Source organism: Mastigoproctus giganteus, chromosome 10, assembly GCF_048544385.1.
Source record: "Mastigoproctus giganteus isolate SK-2022 chromosome 10, ASM4854438v1, whole genome shotgun sequence".
NCBI lineage: Eukaryota > Metazoa > Arthropoda > Arachnida > Uropygi > Thelyphonidae > Mastigoproctus > Mastigoproctus giganteus.
The window spans coordinates 218,195,588-218,216,727 of NC_143584.1; the positions used below are offsets into that span (position 1 = coordinate 218,195,588).

Here is a 21,140-nt window from a genome sequence, read left to right on the forward strand (position 1 = left end):
ATCGTGTACCATTATATATTTTAAGTATTTGTTAAAAAAGACTGTGAGGTCTCCCTAAATAGTCTCAGCAAAAGTGTTGCAACTTGTATTTATTGAAGGTAAATTTAAAAAAATAAAAAAACTGCTTAATTTATTCATAGTAGTAAATCGTGGTCTTCCAGTAATCCACCTCATTTTATACTGCAGCTAGTGTATATTCTTGTTACTAATATTCTCTTATGCAGATTTATTTAAAGTACAATTGTATTGTTGGTGGGTTTTTTTGTTTATTTTTGTGGAAATGCATTGACAGTAATACTGGTCTCATTCAGAAAAGGAGTTTCTCTCTCTTTCTACTTTGTTTTCCACATGCTATTAATGGATGATAGCAGAAAGATGATGCATGTAAACATCTGTGGCATATTCCAGAATTTTATAAAAGTTTTTTTTTTTTTTTTTTTTTTGTTGTTGTTGGTGCATCGGCTTCTGTGGCCATAATGCACCTCCCAAAGTTTTTGCATTTATTCTGATCCAAGCCTGAGGCAGGATTCGAACCTGTGACCTTTGGGTTGCCAGGCAGGCACTTTACCCACCCAGCTAGCCCAGTAAGCTTATAAAAGATGTTACAGGTATTAGTAGTAAAAGGTGGATAGAATTCTTTGCCTTTTTAATCACTGCCTAAGATAAAATACTAGCATTAAATGGAAATAAACTTTTCTAGTATTTCTATTCAGTACTCTTAAGATATGAACACCGAAGTGACTCTCTTTGAGAGCTGCACATATTTTCACTATTATCTGCAATATCTTGAATGCACTTATTTAAAATACCAGTTGCTTGAAGGATCAAATTGTAGTCAAATAAGACTGCAATTTGCTTGAGATACTTTGTGTTTAAGGTAGCTTGTCATTAGAAAGGCAGAATCTTTAGGAAAAGTTATTCACTATCTCTCAATAGTGAAACTAAATGCTCTTCATGCATTAGTTATTTGTATTATCAGGAACAAGGTGATCACGTTAGCTTGAATAAGTTCCAGAATGCATCTTTCTTGAACTGTAAAAGGAATGTAAGAAAAATTTATTCCTAGATCCATTTTCACGAGAAGGTCAAAATTTGAGAATTAGACCATGTACTGCATAGGTAAAGTTGTGCATATACACTTTAAGGTGCTACAAAAAACTTTGTTTCATTCATATACATGTGAGTAAGCAAAAAATATATATATAGATAGTGTGTAGGAGATTTAATTACATGAAAAATATATGCCATTTTACAAAACTTTTGGCAGCTTTTGTCAATTTTAATATTTGATCTGAATTACTCAAGTCTGTTGTGCCAACGTAGATAAAATGGGTTATTTTTTTATAATGTTTTGCTCAGTTATTATAGTGTGTACTTACTACTTCTAAGATCTGATTTTATGCTAGTTATGTGTCACTCCATATCATCATATCATGCCTAAAAATCATAGTTTTACAAAACACTAAACATATCGCTAGTTAAGATTGGTGTAATTTATTTTCAAGGCTGTCTTAAAAATAACAAATTTGTAGTAACAGAGAAAAGAACATGGAGTGATAATGACATTTGTGAAAAAACAGGTTTTAAATAAAAATGAAATGCTGTAAGATGATGTATGTGAAATGCTGTATGTGATGTTATTTGATGACTGCAGATGCAAAACCTAATATGTACAGAAAATATTTGGACTGCCATATTGTGCCAAACTCTATTTACTGTAGTTGGTTTGACCTGCCTTGTAGTTAGAATCTGTACTCTATTTTCGAGAAATAAAAATATTCTGTACTAACTGTCTTTTATAAATTATATTTTACCCTTCCCTGGGGTATACTACACCAGTGGAAGAAACCTAGACACTTAAAACTATAAATTAGCTGTAACCCTAACGAGAGAAAAACAACTAAAAAAAAAAAAAAAAAAAAAAAAAAGAGAGAGGAAGAGAGAGAGAGAGAGAGAGAGAGAGAGAGAGAGAGAGAGTTTATCAATTACAACAAAATTGTAGGGGTAGTTCTACATACCAGTACAAGTAAAGTTCGCATAAAGTCCATGGGTTCCTTCCATGACAGAGAAGGGCAATGAGATTGGCAATCTTTCTGCAAACTGCTGTGTCTGGAGATTAGGCACCTGCAAGGTGATCTGATTGAGGTGTATAAAGCCTTGAATGGTTTGAGCAAGCTCAGTGCTGATGGTATTCTTCCTCTTGCCCAGCTTTTGTGTAGGCAGAAAATGAACCTGGAGATTTGGATACAAGCCAATTGTGATATGCAACTTTCTTTTCTTGAAAAGCCTTAGCAATTTATTGGAAAACCAAGATTTAGATAAAGGAAGAGATTTTAAGGTGGAGTGTTGAATAAAGAATTTCTTGACATGATCTGAGCAAACATTGACATTAGAAGACTAAAACAGTAATCCAACCAAGAAAAAGAATAGAAATCTTGCAGATTATCCCATTTTGCATTCTTGTAATACCAAAGAACACTTGGCTGAGAATGCCCATGAAAGAAAGGCTCCATTGGAGAAGAGATCTTCACCAAGTTGTGATCCAAGGTGTCTGCAGCACCACTCACCTTAACTGTGTACTTAAAAAGAGTTGTTTGTGAGGAAAATATCAAATGTTGGCTGTGTGATTAGGACTGTCTGGTATTCTGGTAAATAAATGAATAATCCGAGGTCATTAGTAATTGCAAAAGCCTCAGCATCTCAACCAGCTGGGTCCATGTGACTGGAAAACAGAAGCCAACTGGAGTTGTGAACATTAAAATCACCAAGGAAAATTACGTCACTATTAGGAAAGTCGGATTGCAGAAAGTCAAGTTTCAAAGAGAGGAAGTCAAAGAATTCCAAGTGATTAGTGGAGTTGGAAGTATGACAGAGGCAACAGATGAATTTGACAGAATGGGGAAGAGAGATTTTAAGTCAAACAGTCGAAATGAGGAGATTCCAAATTACTGGGTCTCTGACACGATATATATCAGAGTGGACATGAGTAAAATATCTCCTTTGAAGTGAAAGGAATCATACAATGAATAATTAGGTCAACTGAGGTTGATTCAACTGATAATTGGGATTCTTTCAGGAAAAGTAAGTGTGGCTTGGGGCCTGGCTGACTAAGTGGAAATGAACATCATTGAAATTGAAACTGAGAAATGACTAAGTGGAAATGAACATCATTGAAATTGAAACTGAGAAATGACTAAGTGGAAATGAACATCATTGAAATTGGAACTGAGAACTTGTGAAATGAAGAAGGAAGTATTTGGGAGGTTTAGATCTTTTCACAGATGTTTGTTCTGTTAGTTTGACCATTCATGATGTATTCAATAGTAAGAAAAGGTAAGGAGGACGTGTGAAGTTTTTGGATATGGTGTACACACAGCAAAAATATATTCGACTTAACGTGGCCTTGAAATTTCCACCCTGCATACACACTACTTGGACTTACTCCAGTCACTATCTGGCAGAGTAGAGGCAGTGAGATTATACACTAGCTAATCTATAGTGAATATTTAATTGTCCAGATCAACATATTCTTTTTCAAAGTATGCATTTTGGAATGGAATACACTTAACCCATTGCATCTGGCCATTGATTGGAAGACTTGGTTCAAACCTTGGATGACAAGATAAATGTGCACTGAAAATTTATTTTTTTGGATACAAAGTCATGTTTTTCCCAGCAATTTTTATTATCACCATTTCATGAATTTGTTTGAAATCTCAAACTTGATCTACCAAATATGATTTTATGAAAGGCTTTTGAGAATTTTCTTTTTTAGATGTAACATATAACAAATTTACATTTAGTATAATAAGAACTATTATCTGCTCAATATCTCCTATATTCTTTGTTGCTTTTAGTAAATAATACAGGGATTACCTTGATTTCTTTATAGGAAGGCTTCTTATCCAGCTCCTAGTCCATTATGTAAATTAATTAAAATACAATGAATTTAATAAACTACATTTTAATGTGTTCCACAATAATAGCTACGACACCAACTTAATAACCCGAAATCGTTGAGGCCCCAACCCAACCCCAAAACTATCAACTGTAACGCAACCATCAGTATAGGAAAGTGTCACAGTTGACAGTTTTGGGGTTGGGTTGGGGCCTCAACGGTGATTCCGGGTTATTAAGTCGGTGTTGTAGCTATCGTTATGGAACACATTAAAATGTAGTTTATTGAATTCATTGTATTTTAATTAATTTACGTGATGGACTAGGAGAGTTGGATAAGAAGCCTTCCTATAAAGAGATCAAGGTAATCCCTGTATTATTTACTAAAAAAAAATAAAGTTGCATATTAACATATTTGCATATAACACACACCAAAATGTATTGTAAAATTTTTGGAATTGCCATTAAATGAAGTGTACTTCCTTGTTAAGCACGGTGTGCTAGGCATATTCAGTAAGCAATTACTAAAAACTGGATGTTCCGAAAATTTCCTAATAGAGATCACGAGTTGATTAAAATGCATAAATGCATTGAAGAAAAACTTGCACCCTTTTAACTGCTTACAAACTTTTAACTGATAAATTCAAGGTGAAAAAATGATATTATAATTGGAGATGAAATGTTTGATATATATAAAACATGTGAATACCTAAAAAAAAAATGGGTCAGACCCTTCAATAAATTTAAATTTATGCAATAGATGCTTTTAATGAGTACACTAGCTTGGGAGGAAGTACCAAATATATCTAAAAATATTACTGGTATGAAATTTAAAATTGGCATAAAATTATTTAGTCAGTTTCCTTTGTTTAAAAATTTCATTTTAGGATGGAAAAAGAGAGAGAGGAATGATGTGTCCCAAGAGATTTGTTATGACTGGTGGTCACTGGATTTTTTTTTATTTTTTTTTATCAAAGTTTTTATTTCAAGAGCAGGCCGTAGAAATTGAAAAAATTATCTGGCTTTTGTTTGCCCTTCTAGCACATAATGGAAATATTGAATATTTTCTGAAATTCATAAATCATTATTCAAAATTATTACAATGGGTTACAATCCTCAGCTCTGCCACACCAGTATTGAGTTAGTAGTAGTTGCAAACAATAGAAGGAAGCAAGCTGGACACCTTTGGTTAACATTCCATGCTTTTTCACCTTCAGAACATTGCGTAAAGATCATCCTGATCAATGCTCACCTGCTACTGACTCCCTGCCTTTGGAAAATGTTTTGTGCTGACAGAAAATGTGTGTTTTCCTTATCATAGAATTTTTGCATCACATGGAATATTTATGTGGCAGTTTTTCCTCAAATAAACAAAATTAGAACTGTTCAGTTGTTACACAGGTGATGCCACAGTGATGAGTTGAATTGTACCTACCTAAGTGTGTGCAATTTAATATAACTGAGGTTTACTCACAGTTGACCAAACCAGAAATAGGTGATGCTTGCAAGACAAGATATGCTGATGCTATCAGTATTTGTTTTTGCCATTTCTCTCTGAAATAACTATTTCTGATCACAATCATAATACTTTTTAAATAGCTCTTGTATTGTGAGTTATACATTCTGTGAAATAAGCAGTTTTCCAATAAAAAGGAACCAAAAAAAAAAATAAAGGAAAAAAATGGAGGTATTATTTTGTACTCCCATTGTGCCTGTTCAATTTCCCAGGGACACATTTCTCACAATATGAATTCTTGTTTTGAAGGTATGGGAAAGAATACAACTCACCATAAATTTAATTTGAAATAGTTATTGGAAAGTAGATGCCACTCTTTAAAATAATTAGACCAAAGAGTAGCAAACTAAATAGGAAAAAGTTAAAATACAGTAAAGTAAACCAAAAATAAGAAAGGGGAATACTGTATAGCCGAAGTGTTACAGCCCTTCAACAGTGAGTGGGCTTAGGAATTTTTTTTAGAAAAAGGAAGAACAGTATGGGGCACATGCTTCTTATGAACAACTAGATCTGGTGGTACCAGCAATGAAGTAGAGGGAAGATTCTGATAGGTCTATACTTGTGCCAGATTACATGGAAGCTGCAGACTCTCAGTAATAATATGTGAATTAGTGCTCCTGGGAGTTACAGAGAGCTGAACTGCCTGTCATGGCCTTGAGAAGAAGCTGTGGTTTGATTGACTGACTGGCCAGCTTTTCCGTTTTGAATGCACTGAGATCTGCACAAGATGAGAGGGAAGTGAATGCTGATGGATGGAGTTTAGTTTGTTTGGTTGCCTGCTAACTGTCTGGCCAGTTTATCCTGGATTCTTTGGAACCTTATGGTCCCAGTAGAAGGAACCCTGAAATGCAAGGGAAAGGGTACCCAGGATGAAGGCTTGTGGAGTATGGGATCTGAGATATATTCTGGGGTATCATTGGAAGTTGCAGAATAGTGCAATCAGTCAACCACAGTGTTCTCTCTTTGGGCCAGGACAGGCTATCCAGCTCCCTATAACTCAGCAGCAGAAATTCACTGACTTCTGAGAATCTGCAAACTCCCACAAATATCTGGCACAACTGATGCAGACCTATCAGCATCCTCTCTTTGTTGCTAGTACTACCAGATCTAGTTAATCACAAGAAATGTATATTCCGTGATGTTTATCCATCCACTGTAGAAGGCTGTATGTTGCTCTATTCTCTCCCCACCTTACTAATTTTTGGTTTACTGTAGTTTAACTTTTTTTCTGTTCACTTAGCTACTATTTGTCCCATTTACTTTGAAGAACAGCATCTGCCATCCAATAAATATTTTGCATTAGATTCAAGTAGAGTCATGTTCTCTCATACCTTCATATTGCACTACCTGCATACAGATGATTACCCTTCAACTCCTCTATCATTCTTGTTTTCATTCCTTTATGATGTTTTTCATACTTGTGAGCAAATCTTTTCTGCATCAAAAAAAAAATAAAAAGACTCTTCCATATCGTCATCTTTTGCATTCTCATATTTTTTCTTGTAAAATTCCTTGAATTTACTAAAACGAACTGACTAAACTTGTAAAAGAATTTAAATTTTTCAGTTATTTTTGAATATAAACTTTAATAGGAGTTACTTCGAAAGATTGTTCAAAAATATGACTTTGCGTTTCAAAAATGCTTTGATAGACAGTCATGTATTACAGAAATAAAGCACATTAATATGACTAACCTTGATGTGACTGATTTATCATTGAACATTCCAAATTGCTACATGTTTTTAGAGAATTTTAATTAACTTTTTGTTAACAAGTCAATATAAGAATTTGGAAGTAAATCTTCAGTTGTTATATTCAATTTCTTCATCAAATTTTCAGCAATCAGTTGTCCCTCTTCATGAGTTTGGTCTGGGGTAAGAGCTACCTGAAAAGGAATGGAGAAATTAATTTTCATCCAATAAAGCAGCATTTGCATGCTTTACTGCTAGTCATTCTGAAGAATAGTGTGTTTTTCAGAATGACTAGCAGGATTTTACATGTCGAGCAGAATGAAGTACTACAATAAAATAATGAAGAAGAAAAGCCTTAAGTTCATCTGTGGGTGTGATATTCAATACAAGCATCCTTTACAGCTCTGCAAATGTATAATCTTACCCTAACTGAGCATATTAACATGTCTGCGATAATAGTAGGAGATTCACTTTTTAGTAGAACTTAGTAGTTCCTAAGAGTCACTAAAAAGTGAATTTTAGTAGATCATGTAACAAACCAATTCAGCCATACCATTACCATACTGACCAAATTACTCACTTAAAACTAAGCTGGAGCACAATGAAATTTCAATGTATGCTGCAACTAGCTATATACATAAAACATGCCAGGATTAAGAAAGTCTAGGAACAGACTTTGGACTATAATTTATTTCCTTATACCTTGCTCCATTCAATTAATAAAAATATAAAATCCTGTTATTCATTCTCAAATACTTTGTATATACAAGGTAAGATCAAGAAATTCCAGGAATAAATTTGTTAAAAATATCTGAACATTGAATAAAAAATAGTATTTTATTTTGTAATATAGAATGATTTGCTTTTACATATAAAAAGGTTTATTTACCCATTTTTATGGTAATTTAATTAGGCAAGCTAAGGTAAATTATGAGAAGTCTTGGCAAAGGTTTATTTAAGCAAACTTTTAACCATAATTATGAGAGCATCTTTGGATTCGGGGCAGTCTCTATGGACTGCAGATGTGCAAATCTCCCAATTCACAAAGGAGAATCAAAGGGTGACATAAGTAATTACAGACCTTGTTAACTTGACTTCTGTTTCAGAGAAAATAATGGTGTTACTGGTTAAAAAAATAATGTAGGGCCATCTAGACAGGAGTGCAGTTATACTGCAGTCACAGTATGAATTTAGGGGTGATCTGAAGGGATACTATGATACAGTAACAAAGGAACTGGATGCAAAAAAATGATTTTCACATCATATACTTACATTTCAGAAAAGCATTTGACACCACTATATAAATTGGAGCAGTGTCGCATTAAGGACAAGTTATTGCTAAGTATATAGGGGAGATTGAGTGGGAGAAGACAATGGTTATCAATGGACATTGCTCTTAATGTTATGAGTGGAGTCCCCTAGGGTTCAGTGCTGTGCCCATTGTTATTTCCTACATTATTAATAATGAAGCACAGAATCAGGCTTAATCTCTTAAGTTTGCAGATGATATGATGTTTTGACACAGTCACAAATGACAGTAATTAGGATATGCTAATGCATTAAGATCCAAAAAAATTGGGCAGATGTCCTGAGAAGTGGCAAATGAAGTTTAACATTGACGAATGCAAGGTACTACATATGAACACAGTCACAAATGACAGTAATTAGGGTATGCTAATGCAATAAGATCCAAAAAAATTGGGCAGATTCCCTGAGAAGTAGCAACTGAAGTTTAACATTGACGAATGCAAGGTACTACATACGAATAGCAATAACTCCAGATTAATGTACCGTTTGGTATCACACTCAGGATAGTGAAGAATGAAAAAGATCTGAGGGTAATTGTGCAGTCAGATATGAAGTTGTCTGAGTAGTGCAGACAGGCAGTGCTGCCAGGAAAGCTCATGGGGTTTTGTCAATGATATACAGGAATTTTGCCAGCAGGGAGTAGGTGATTATCCCTTTGTATAAAGCAGTGGTTATCTTTAGTAAAGCATACAGACCTGGAGGCCTCATTTTGGGAAGGATGTAGACCTGTTGGAATGGGTGCTCAGAGAAGAATAACAAGATTGGTGAGGGGACAAAGTTCTCTTACCAATAAAGACTTCAGGCACCTATTTCCAGATAGTGCAGTTCTGCAAACTACACTATCTGGAAATAGGCACCTGCGGGGAGATCTGATTGAGATGTTTAAGGCTTTGAAAGGATCAAGTAAGCTAAATGCTGATGGCATCCTTCTTCTTGCTCAGATATCATATATGGGTAAGGGAGTTATAAATTTAAACTGGGTAAGGATGGTACAAGACGTGCAGAAATTTGCCTTCAGCCATTGGTTGTTTGTTGGAACTTCCATCTGGTGTTGTAGAGGTGGGTAATTTGGATAAATTCAAAGAAGCACACAAACTATTAGAGGGGATGGACAGGTGATATGGGAAACGATTTCTTTTATTTATTTTTTTATTTTATTTTTTTTGCTGATGATGTATAATCTCATTTCCTTGCATGAATTTCAAGATAGTAGTGCTAATACTAATGTTACAGAGTATTTTAAAATGTTTCTCTCTGTTGAAGAAATCAGCTTCGAATGAATGTAAAACATACAGTGAAAAAGCTTTATAAAGAGAAGATATTTGAATTAGTATTAGTATTAGTAATGGCCGCATGGTGCAAGAAAGCCTATGGCTTAAGCTGCACCGGCCAAATAAAAAAAAAAAAAAAAAAAACGAATAAAACAATGATAAAAAAAATAATAAAATAAATAAATAATAATAATTAGTAAAAGAAAAGGAAATTAAACCTATCATCCTATGCGCTTCCCTGAACCGAAGGTACTATCCAGATGACCTTTGAATTTCCCCAAACTGTCAGCCTCTACCACCCAAGTAGGCAACTTATTCCAAATATTTATAACTCGCTGGTTAAAATAAAACTTCCTGCAGTCCAATCTAAACATTTCTCCCCATAACTTGAATTTATGTCCCCTAGTTCTAGCATCATTTATAACCTTGAAAATTTCATCCTCATTCATTTTACTGATGCCTCTCAGAGCCTTAAACACCTCAATCAAATCTCCTCTAAGGTGTCTAGTTTCCAAACTCTGCAACCCACATATTCGAAGTCTTTCTTCATAAGGACACCTTTTTGCCGATCTCACCAGGCGAGTTACTCATCTTTGCACCCTTTCAAGAAGCTTGATGTCGTTCTTTCTTTAGGTGCAGTCTCCATACTTGAACACAGTATTCCAAGTGTGGTTTAACAAAAGCCTTATATAATGGGAATATCACGTCCCTATCTCTACTTGCAAAAGTTCGATAGATCATCGATAGGACACCATGGACCTTCCTTGCAACCTGTTTACAATGCTCAGAAAATTTCATGTCTGACCGTATCGTAACACCCAAGTCCCTTTCCTCCAGTACTGGGTTTAGTTGAACTCCACCAAGTGAATAAGTTATTTTGGGATTACTGTTTCCCAAGTGTAATACCTTACACTTTGTTGGATTAAAGCATAGCTGCCATTTTTCTGACCATTCCTGAAGTCTATGTAGGTCTCTCTGAAGAAGCTCAGCTTGACACTGACCATTAACTACTCTACCAATTTTAACATCATCTGCAAATTTAGACATCATGCCCTCTATCCCTTCATCGATGTCGTTTATGAAAATTAAAAACAACAGTGGTCCTAATACTGATCCTTGGGGAACCCCACTTCTTACATCAACCCAATCTGAGGAATAGCCATTTATCACAACCCTCTGCCTCCTGTCCTGAAGCCATCCTGCTTTCCATCTAAGGATTTTCCCAGTGATTCCAACCTGTTCCAGCTTATAAAGCAACCGCTCATTTGGGACTGAGTCAAAAACTTTGCTAAAATCTAAATAAACAATGTCGAAATTATTCCCTAAATCCAGCTCGTGAGTGGCCCTTTCAAAATAGCGGACCAGATTTATTAAACATGATTTTCCCTTTCAAAACCATGCTGAGTATCCTTGAGAATTTCAATTCGATCCAAATGATCCTGAATTCCACCCTTGATCACTGCCTCCATGATTTTCCCTACCACTGAAGTCAGACTGACAGGTCGATAATTTCCCACTTCACTCTTAGAGCCACCCTTATGTATGGGAGATACATTGGCACTTTTCCAATCAAAGGGAATCTCCCCAGAGTCTAGTGATGCTTGCATAATTAGCCTCAATGGTTCAATGCACTCACTTGCCGCCTCCCTTAAGATTATAGGGTATATTCCATCAACTCCAGGAGCCTTACTGGCCTGTAGGCTCGAAAGTTTTTTCATTAAATAATCTCGCGAAATTTCAATATCATTAATTACATATTTTTCAACTTCGCTTCCACAATTTCCCATTGCCACAAAAGGTTTTTCATTTGTGAATATCGATGCAAAATAATTGTTGAGTTCATCTGCAATGGCAGCTGGTGTATTTAATACTATCCCCTTTCCCTTACGTAAAGGTCCAATCTGGTTCGTCCTGCTCTTCTTGGCATTTATATATGTGAAGAATTCCTTATCCCCCCTCTTTGTTCTGTTTGCTAGTGATTTCTCATAAACTGCCTTTGCCTGTCTAACCTTTTCTGTGGCTCTATTACAGATCACCTTGTAGCTGTTATAGGCTTCAGTACTTTTTATTGCTCTGTAACTTTTCCATGCCACCTTTTTCTGCTCGAGTAATGTGGCAACTTGGAACCCTCCTCATGGAGTATTTTTTTAATGGTACATACGCATTCAAGGCATCTGTGATTAATGTTTTAAAAGCATACCACAGTTCAAATGTATTCGTTCTCTACGCGATATCTACCCAGTTAATAGAGGCCATGTAGTACTTTAAGGCATCGTAATTTCCTTTTCTGAAATGAAAACCCATTCCTTTGTCTTTTACTGCTGCTACCTCTCTCATTATCATCCACTGTAGAACTCCATGATCACTTCCTGCTACTGGTTCCTCTACTGTCAGATCTGTTATGTCATCTGATTCATGGGTGATGGTGAGATCTAGGATATTCTTTTCTCTGGTACTTTCCCTGACATGTTGATACAAATAACAATCATCTAGTTGATTTAAAAATTTTGTTCCCCATGTCGAGTTTCCTTCCCATTTACTCCAATCAATTAGAGGCAAATTGAAATTGCCCATAATAAGACATTGACGCTTACTTGCCCATTCCGTTTGCAAGTAGAGGCTTTCATCATAATCTTCACAATCACCTGGTCTGTAGATTACTCCTACTCACATTATACCTTTGTTTCCAACTATCTCACACCATACAGATTCTATACTAGCATGAAACGTCTGAATCCGGGAAAGCTATCGTCGCACTCAGGCTGCTTCTGATAAGAAGCATTACCCCACCGCCCCTTCTATCTACCCTATCCTTCCTAAATACATTATACAAGCCGTACTGAAACTCATCATCCCCAATTTCCGGGTGGCACCATGTCTCCGTAAGCCCTATTATGTCCGCGTTACTTGTTTTATCCAGCAGTTCGAATTCGTTCATTTTATTGACGACACTTCTAACATTACTGTATAAACAATTAAGACTTACTGTTCTTGTATATTTAACAACCCTAACACAACCCTTGAAGTTTTTTAGGCTCTCTTCCCTGGCATTAGCTACCCGCTCACTTGAAACGTTTCTGCCCCCAGAACATCTAGATAATATGTCCAGTTGGGGTAACAGATAAGAACTCTTGAGGTATGTGCAAGAGTTACTTTATCCAATATTATCAGATCAGAATTGTACAAGTGCTTCAGAGAAATATGATATCATTGGTGATGACTCAAACTTTGCAAGACCTTGTTATCAACAAATGCAAACCTCTCTTCCATGTTAGAAAAATAATTTGAGAAAATAATTTGTCGCATAAGTAATAGTAATGGCATCAGCCTAACTAAATGTGTAGCTTGTGTAATGTTTTCAGCCAAGGTTGGGGGGGGTTTCAGAGTATGAAGAAATTAGGCACCAACTCAGCATTCTGATGGACATTTATGAGAGTTTGAAGAGTAGGTGGATGCCCTCGAAGTAATTAAAATGGGAGGGGAGGGTCCATCAAGCTCTCAGCTGCCCAACTCAACACCGAAGCTCACACCTTGTGCATCAGGCAACACAGCAGCGATTTACAAGGAAGAATGCACTGGTCCCACAGGAGGTAGTCATTGTCAGTGACTCTATTGTAAGGGAAATGTGAAATATATTGTGTAAGAAGGATAGGTGGAATAGGACCAGGGTATGTCTGCCAGGGGTAAATGTAGATGATGTAGAGATATCTTTTAAGGGCACAAAAAGTGATGTAAATGCTGGTAATCATTAATGATATCAAGAGTAGGAGATCTGAAGAGTTACTTAACAAGTATAGGGCAACATTGGAAAAAAGTTGCGAGTTAGGGTTGAATTTGAAAGTGTCTTTCAAATTTGAACAAGATAATTTTGCAAGAATCTTATAACGAAAGAGATGTCTTTTTTGCATGGAATTTTAAAGACAAATGTGATCATTGGTACAAGCACCGGATTGTTTTCTTAATATTTCTGGATTGTAAAATGTTGATTTTTTTGTAAAATATGTCAGATTTTAAAGAATTCTGGACTGTAAAATACTGGATTTTACAGAGTTTACTGTACTAATAGAAAAGCTAATACACAATAGCTTACCTCTAATTCCATGAAATGCCCAAGACTATCTACTTCATCCACATGGAGGCGTGTCTGACCAATGAGAAAGAGAATTCTCTTTTTATGCACTACTCCCCTGACCCCTAGGCAGCTTTTTAAAAGTTCCTATAAACAAAAATTCTCATGTAAGATTTTAAATAGAATTTTAATAAGAACTTTTAATCAGAATTTAATAAAAATTTTAAATTCTTAATAAAATTCTGAATTTTAAATGCTATAAAATCTTGGTAGTTTTCTAAACCTTGAAAAATATACTTAAATTTGCAAAAAATAGTTTTAAAAGTATAATAACTTCAGATTATACTTTTAAATTAAGGTGAAGGTGAATTTACAATTAAGGTGAAGTGAATAGCTCTTGATAAATTTCTAATTTATTTACAAATAATACTGCACTGTATTTTTAATAAAAACTTTTTAAAATTAAAATTACTCTGCACATACTTTCTACTGCAATTACTATATGTGATAAATGCATTCCAAACTCCTAAGGGCAGAAATGTTAGGTTTATATCAGTTGTAGAAACCTAAGGTTTTTAGCATTAGTAGTGGCATATGATGCAAAAAAGAATGCAAGCTCATACAGCATTGGCCAAAAAAAAAGAAAGAAAAAAAATGACCACTTCCCATTTTGCCTAGCCATTTGCTCCAATGGTTTGTCTAGTGCTTTCTTGAATTTATTTAAGCTATCAACTTCCACAACAACGCATGGAAGCTTGTTTCAGCAATCAACCACCCACTGGCTAAAGGAAAACTTCAGCACATCTATTCTGCAACTGTCCTTCCTCAACTTGAATTTATGTTCCCCTCATTTGCATTATCTGAGCAAGAGGATGAATCTGATCAACATTGAGCTTGCTCAAACAACCATTCAAAGCCTTAAACACCTCAATCAGATCACCTCACAATGGCTAGTCTCTAGAAACTGCAATTTTCAGAACTGAAGTCTTTCTTGGTACGAGCACCCCTTTGTTCCCCTCACCAGTCTTGTTGCCATTCCAGCAGATCTACATCCTTCCTAAAATGAGGCCTCCAGGCCTGTATACAAAACTCAAGGCATGGCCTGACCATTGCCTTATATAAAGGAATAATCACCTCCTCCCTACTAGCAAAATTTCTATATATCATTGATAAAATCTCTGGACTGCTCAGGGAGGGAGGGAGAGAGAGAGAGAGAAGTTACTACCTGCTTTTTCTGTTATAGCAGGTGGTAATTCCTTGTTCACCCTGAATAATTCTCATTAAAAAAGTTTTATAAGAATTAACATAAAGGAAAATTCTTCAACAATATTAACAGGACATAGAAGCAGTAGAGGTTTCAGCCACCATGCACACCTCATGTTGGAAATCCATGAGCTCAATGATGAGACTAGTAATGCACCTTTACCTCAAAGTTTTACTTCATATGGTCTTGCACTATCACTGCTGTGTAAGCAAACGTGTGATGGGGAGACATTATATATTTTTAGATTACTGTACACAAAATATATGAAAAACTAGATAACAGTTTGATGTGTTTTCAGTTGATCTGTATGTACCTGCTTTTGGTGTATATATATATACACATACACAGGGGATCCTCGTTATTCGAAGATAATTGGTTCCAGAAAATTCCACTTAAAACGGGGACCAATTTTCATAATGTTTATTATTTAAATAAAAATAAATGCAACTAGGCATAATATTTTATGAGTTTAAGATTCTATATATATATAATATTGGTGTAGACACACCATAGACAACTCTTAAAGAAAAACTATGATAGTAGCATGAAAAGCATCATTTCATCTGTAGCTCATATTGTGCTCATCCTTCACAAAGAGTTACCATGTATTGCACTACCTCGAATAAGTAACACTTCACTAATAGAGAAGACAATTTTACTTATTCTCGGTGGGGTGCCACCACCCAGGTGGCATCATTTCAAAGCTAGTTGGCTTTTCACTGGTTCAGGTACCCTGGTATTGCAAGTGAAGCGTTACTTATTCGAGGTAGTGCAATACATGGGCAACTCTTTGTGAAGGATGAGTACATGTGGTGTATCTACACCGATATTATATATAGTAGTAATGTTTAGTATGTACTTGTACATAGTAAAAAATGGATGAAGGAACTGAAAAATGAGAAAATTATTTTATTAAACATTTTTTATTATAATACGTTATACGGTTTAAGGTTAAGTTAAGTTTATTGAAGTTACACTATTTTTCAGTTGTACGAATAAAGAATGAATCCAGAGTTGTTGAGTTTTTTTTGTCATATTTTTTCAGATAAAATTGTGTCATAGCATTTAGTTACATCTTTAACTTCGCGCTTAACATTTGCTATATGATCGTGAAGATCATTCTCACAAAAAATATTCAAGTGCGTGGTCAATTTTCTCAAGGGAAAGAAAGCTTTAATTCTTTAATTTTCAAATCCTCATAACTGTGAGGACCTCGGATGATGAATACTTGGACACCAAGGACCCCAGTATACATATATTTGAATAATGTCTGAAATAGTTGAAAACGGAATCTATAGTTATAAAAATAAAAAATAAATCAAAAGGACAAAGCAAACATCAGAGGCAGCAAAAAAAGCATATTCCCCTACATGATTCTTGAAATATAAAAAGAAATTAGAATAAAAATCATACCAGCAGCATGGCAAAACAGTAGAGCAAATTAGTCAAAATTAAACGTATTAATCAAACCAAAAGGGAGGGAAGAGAAAAGGGTAACAAGACTAAAAATATTGTAGCAGAAACTCTCCAAAATAATTTAGAAAATCTAAATAAAAGAATAAAATAAAAAATTAAATTTTAGATGCCAATTAGATTGTATCTGTCCTATTTTTAATTTTCACTGCATAAGGACCACTGCTATTCAAATCATTAGTGGTTTGGTCTGTGGATCAGATGGTGGACTGATCTTTCAATTGACTTGCCTTTGCAGCAATTTGTCTAGCAATTGAAATGTCCTATTTTTAGGACATTTCAATCTGTCCTATTTTTAATTTTCACTGCTATTCAAATCCTCTGCATTGGTGGTTCAGTCTGTGGATCAGGTGGTGGACTGATCTTTCGATCGATTTGCCTTTGTGGCAATTTGTCTAGCGATTGAAATGCAGTAATTCCCTAACCATTATTGGCCTTGTGGTCCTCTGTCAAGATGGGGCATAATGGTCATTCTATTTTTGTATTATTTTATTATAGTTGGTGAAACCAACTACAATAAGTATCACCAACATCTCTGTTGGTGATATTTCACACAATTTGGACTTGGTGCCAGTCAGAGGGGTTCCATTAAATTTCTATCTAATTGGCATCTAAAATTTAATTTTTTATTTTATTCTTTTATTTAGATTTTCTAAATTATTTTGGAGAGTTTCTGCTACAATATTTTTAGTCTTGTTACCATTTACACTTCCCTCCCTTTTGGTTTGATTAATATGTTTAATTTTGACTAATTTTGCTCTACTGTTTTGCCATGCTGCTGGCATGATTTTTATTTAATTTTTATTCTAATTTCTTTTTATATATATATATATATATATAAATGAGTTTTTCAATGTAACTCTTCAAAGGAAAAGTTTAAAGAGTTACACAGAAAAGAGGTATACAGTAGATGAAATGGTTTCAGTGAAAGCAAGTTTAATAAATTAGGTATGACAGATGCACCTAAAAGTGCCAAGCAGCATTAAAGGATGCAAGAGTATATGTAAGTTGTAATAATATTAATTTAAATAATATTTCCTCACCCTTATAATTACTGGCACAAGGTGCCACCTCCGTAGCCAGGTGGGCAGGAGCAGCAGTGCGTAGCACATGCTTCTTGATTAGACCGGGGTTCGAGCCCGTGACCACCAAATACGGAGGATGCGGAAAGGTCAGGGAATAACCACGCATATCCCCGTATTTTAGGAGTATTAGTTGCTAATACTCCTAAAAACCAAATAACAAATAATAACAAACAACAAGGTGCCAGTAACTATAAGGGTGAGGAAAGTAGAAAAAGAAGAGTAGTAGATAAATGAAAGGCGAAAGAATGTTAATATCCTAAAGGTTATGATGAATTAGTAAATTATGGGCTGAATTGCCAAGCCAATATAAAGTGGGGGAACTGTAAAGTAAAATTAGTACAACAAAATACTAATAAAATGTAAATAAAATGAAAATGGTATAGCTGTCATCAGATATGGGGGGGAAACATATTTAGTAAATGGTCTAATATAGGTAATGCAAAAAATGCTTGTCAGGTATTTCATCCCTGATGAAATACTACTTTCCTCGCCTTTATAGTTATTGGCACCTTGTGTAACTTTCACATCCATTTAAGCATACTTAATTAAATTAATATTATTACAACTTACACACACACACACACACACACACACACACACACACACACACACACACACACACACACACACACACACACACACACACACACACACACACAATCATATACAATACCTTGCATATATCATTCATCTAATTTAAAACAAAAATCTACTTGTATATTCATGAATTTTTTTGCCATTCAGTTCCAACTGATGTCCTTTTGTTAAAAAATGTATAATATTAAGTGGAATTGTCTTAAAATGTATTAAAATTAATAACAGAGAAAAAAAAAAATCTAACCTTTAATCCACTGGCTTCACTGGGATCCTGAAATATTTGCTTCTGATAAGTACTAGTTTTTGGTCCTGTTTTGTCTGGACGATTATAAAATATGAGTTCTGCATGATGACCCTAGAGCAAATCAACGCAATTTATATAAACTGTGTTATGTTTATATTTCAGTTATATATTCATGTACAAGATTATATATTTCATGTATGCAATTATATTTCAAATTATATTTAACTGTTAAGGATTAATAGGAATGAAATTTGTGCATTATAGAAAACATCTTCATCAAAAATATTCATACAAAAGTACCAACTGGATGGCGTGACTGTCACACACCATATATTCAGCACATAAGTTTTTGCCTTGAAAATTCATCCTTAGTCATATATTTACTGCATAATTCAACTCCCTTTTTTTTTTTTTTTTTTAGAGTCATCCATTGATGCAAAAGAGCAGCATAAAGAATCAATCTACGTTCTGATTTAATTATTTTTGCTCTTTCTTTTAAAATTTGTGACATTTTATTACAGTGCACAATAAACTGTACAGAAAACAACAACCATATACAATACTACCTTATGTAGCAGGTCATGAAACAAAACCTAGAGGCAAGGTGATGACAAGGCCACTCAATGAAGCTGTGTGTTCTTTTTATTATTATTATTAGCCATATGGTGCAAGGACGCCTGAGGCTTATGCTGCACCAGTCAAAAAATATTCCCAAGTTACCCTGAGAGAGAGAGAGACAGAGAGAGAGAGAGAGGGGGAGTCAGAAGTAGAAAGGAATCACCAAGAAAGAGAAGAATGATGATATACAGCTCAGGACCCTGGGTGTGCCAAGCCCATACTCACCAGATGTGAGCCTTTTGAAGGCTTTGATTATGTAACTGAAGCATTGCCTTTTTTTGGTACTTTGGTACTGATTTTCTGTAAGCACCACTTCAACATGGAAGAGAATCTGCTATTATGCTATTATAAATTGCATATTGCTTTTGACAATCTCAAAAGTTTTCTTTTTTTGGGACTTCCAAGAAAACCGGAAAATATAACGTCCAATGAATTCCACAAACTATTTTCATCTGACAAAGAACATGAACAAATTCTTTGGCTTTTAAAGGTTAGCAAACAATATATATTTTTAAAAATATGTGATAAATTGCAAATATATTGTTAGTTTGTCTTTCAAACTTTGAACAAGTATTTTAATTCAAGCTTAAGATATGATTTTTTAATGCTTCAAAGGTCGACTTATAATGGAATATATGATATGTTCAAACTGGTTTTGAGGGGAAAAAAAACCCACAGGATTATAGAGATTTGAGGAAGTTTACCCCACAACAGTATTTTGTGACAGCAGGTTTCTGCTGAAATAAAAAATTCATTTTCTTAATTTAGTAATAATAAGGCCAAATGGAGAACTTTTCTACATCAGCCAAAAATAAATAAATAAAATAATAATAAAAAAGCATTCATACAAGATAATCATTCAAAAATGCTCTAAACTTCACCAGGCTCACTGCTAACACAACCTTAGGAAACAATTTATTCCAAAACCCCTGCCAATGGGAGAACTTCATGAGATCCAATCTTATGTTATTCCCTGAGATTTTATACTGTGTCCCTATAAACAGCAAACATTTCAATACCACTCTGTAAATCTCATGTTAGCAACTTGCAGTTTCATCTTTCATGTTGTTATTGTTATTTGGTTTTTAGGAGCATTAGCAACTAATGCCATATTGCTCCAGGGATATGCGGTGGTCATTCCCTGACCTTTCCGCATCCTCCGTATTTAGTGGTCATGGGCTTGAACCCCGGTCTAATCAAGAAACGTGTGCTACGCACTGCTGCTCCTGCCCACATGGCTACAGGGGCACCTCATCTTTCATGGCTTCACGTTAAAATGTATGTGAGATGTTCTGTAGTTGAACTGAAAATGGTATCTATTATTATTAGTAGTAGCAGTGGCATATGATACAAGAAAGCAAGCTTATAAAGATCAGCCAAAAAAAAAAAAAAAAAAAAAATTCCCCCACAACACCTGTCCATCCCTCCCAATAATTTGTCTAGATTTTACTTGAATTTATTGAAACTATCCATTTCAACAACAACAGATGGAAGTTTGTTTCAGCAATCAACCACCCACTGGCTGAAGGCAAACTTCGTACATCTATCCTGCAACCATCTTTCCTCAATTGGAATTTATGTCCCCTCATGTATATTCTGAGCAAGAGGAAGAATACAATGAGCACTGGCTTGCTCAATCCATTCAAAGCCATTAACACCTCAATCACATCACCTTGCCTAGTCTCCAGATGTTGCAATTTGCAGAACTGAGGCCTTTCTTGATACGACCACCCTTTCATTATCTTCACCAATCTTGTTACCCTTCTATGCACCCATTCCAGAACAGCTACATCCTTACTAAAATAAGGCCTGACCATTGCCTTATACAATAGGATAATATTGTCCTATCCTAGAACAATCCTCAAACTCACAGAACCTGTCCAAACTAGAGTTTGAACAGGCTAAGAGTAGAAAACTTGCTTCTTGCCCTAATGGTAGCCGAGCATTCTGGTCTCTTGCCAAAGCTATTGGCCGCAACTTTTGCCCATCTCTGCTCCCACCTCTGTCCAAACCAGATGGTTCTGTTGTCACTTCAGCCAAGGATAAAGCTGACCTGCTAGCATCCCATTTTTCTTCCAGCTCATGTATTAATGATCTTGGTAAAACA

At 35.1% G+C, this 21,140-nt stretch overlaps 1 protein-coding gene across 1 annotated transcript in view; it reads right to left on the reverse strand.

Moving 5' to 3' along the window:
* Positions 1-7,150: 7,150 nt before the first annotated feature.
* Positions 7,151-21,140, reverse strand: part of LOC150079934 (uncharacterized) — a 36,448-nt gene continuing 22,458 nt past the window's right edge. Inside the window, exons 3-5 of the mRNA XM_090383566.1 lie at positions 18,416-18,526; positions 13,774-13,899; positions 7,151-7,298 (exon numbers count right to left, since the gene is read on the reverse strand). Coding sequence (XP_090239692.1) covers positions 7,170-7,298; positions 13,774-13,899; positions 18,416-18,526 — 366 coding nt within the window. The 3' untranslated portion in view covers positions 7,151-7,169. The remainder of the gene's footprint in view (positions 7,299-13,773; positions 13,900-18,415; positions 18,527-21,140) is intronic.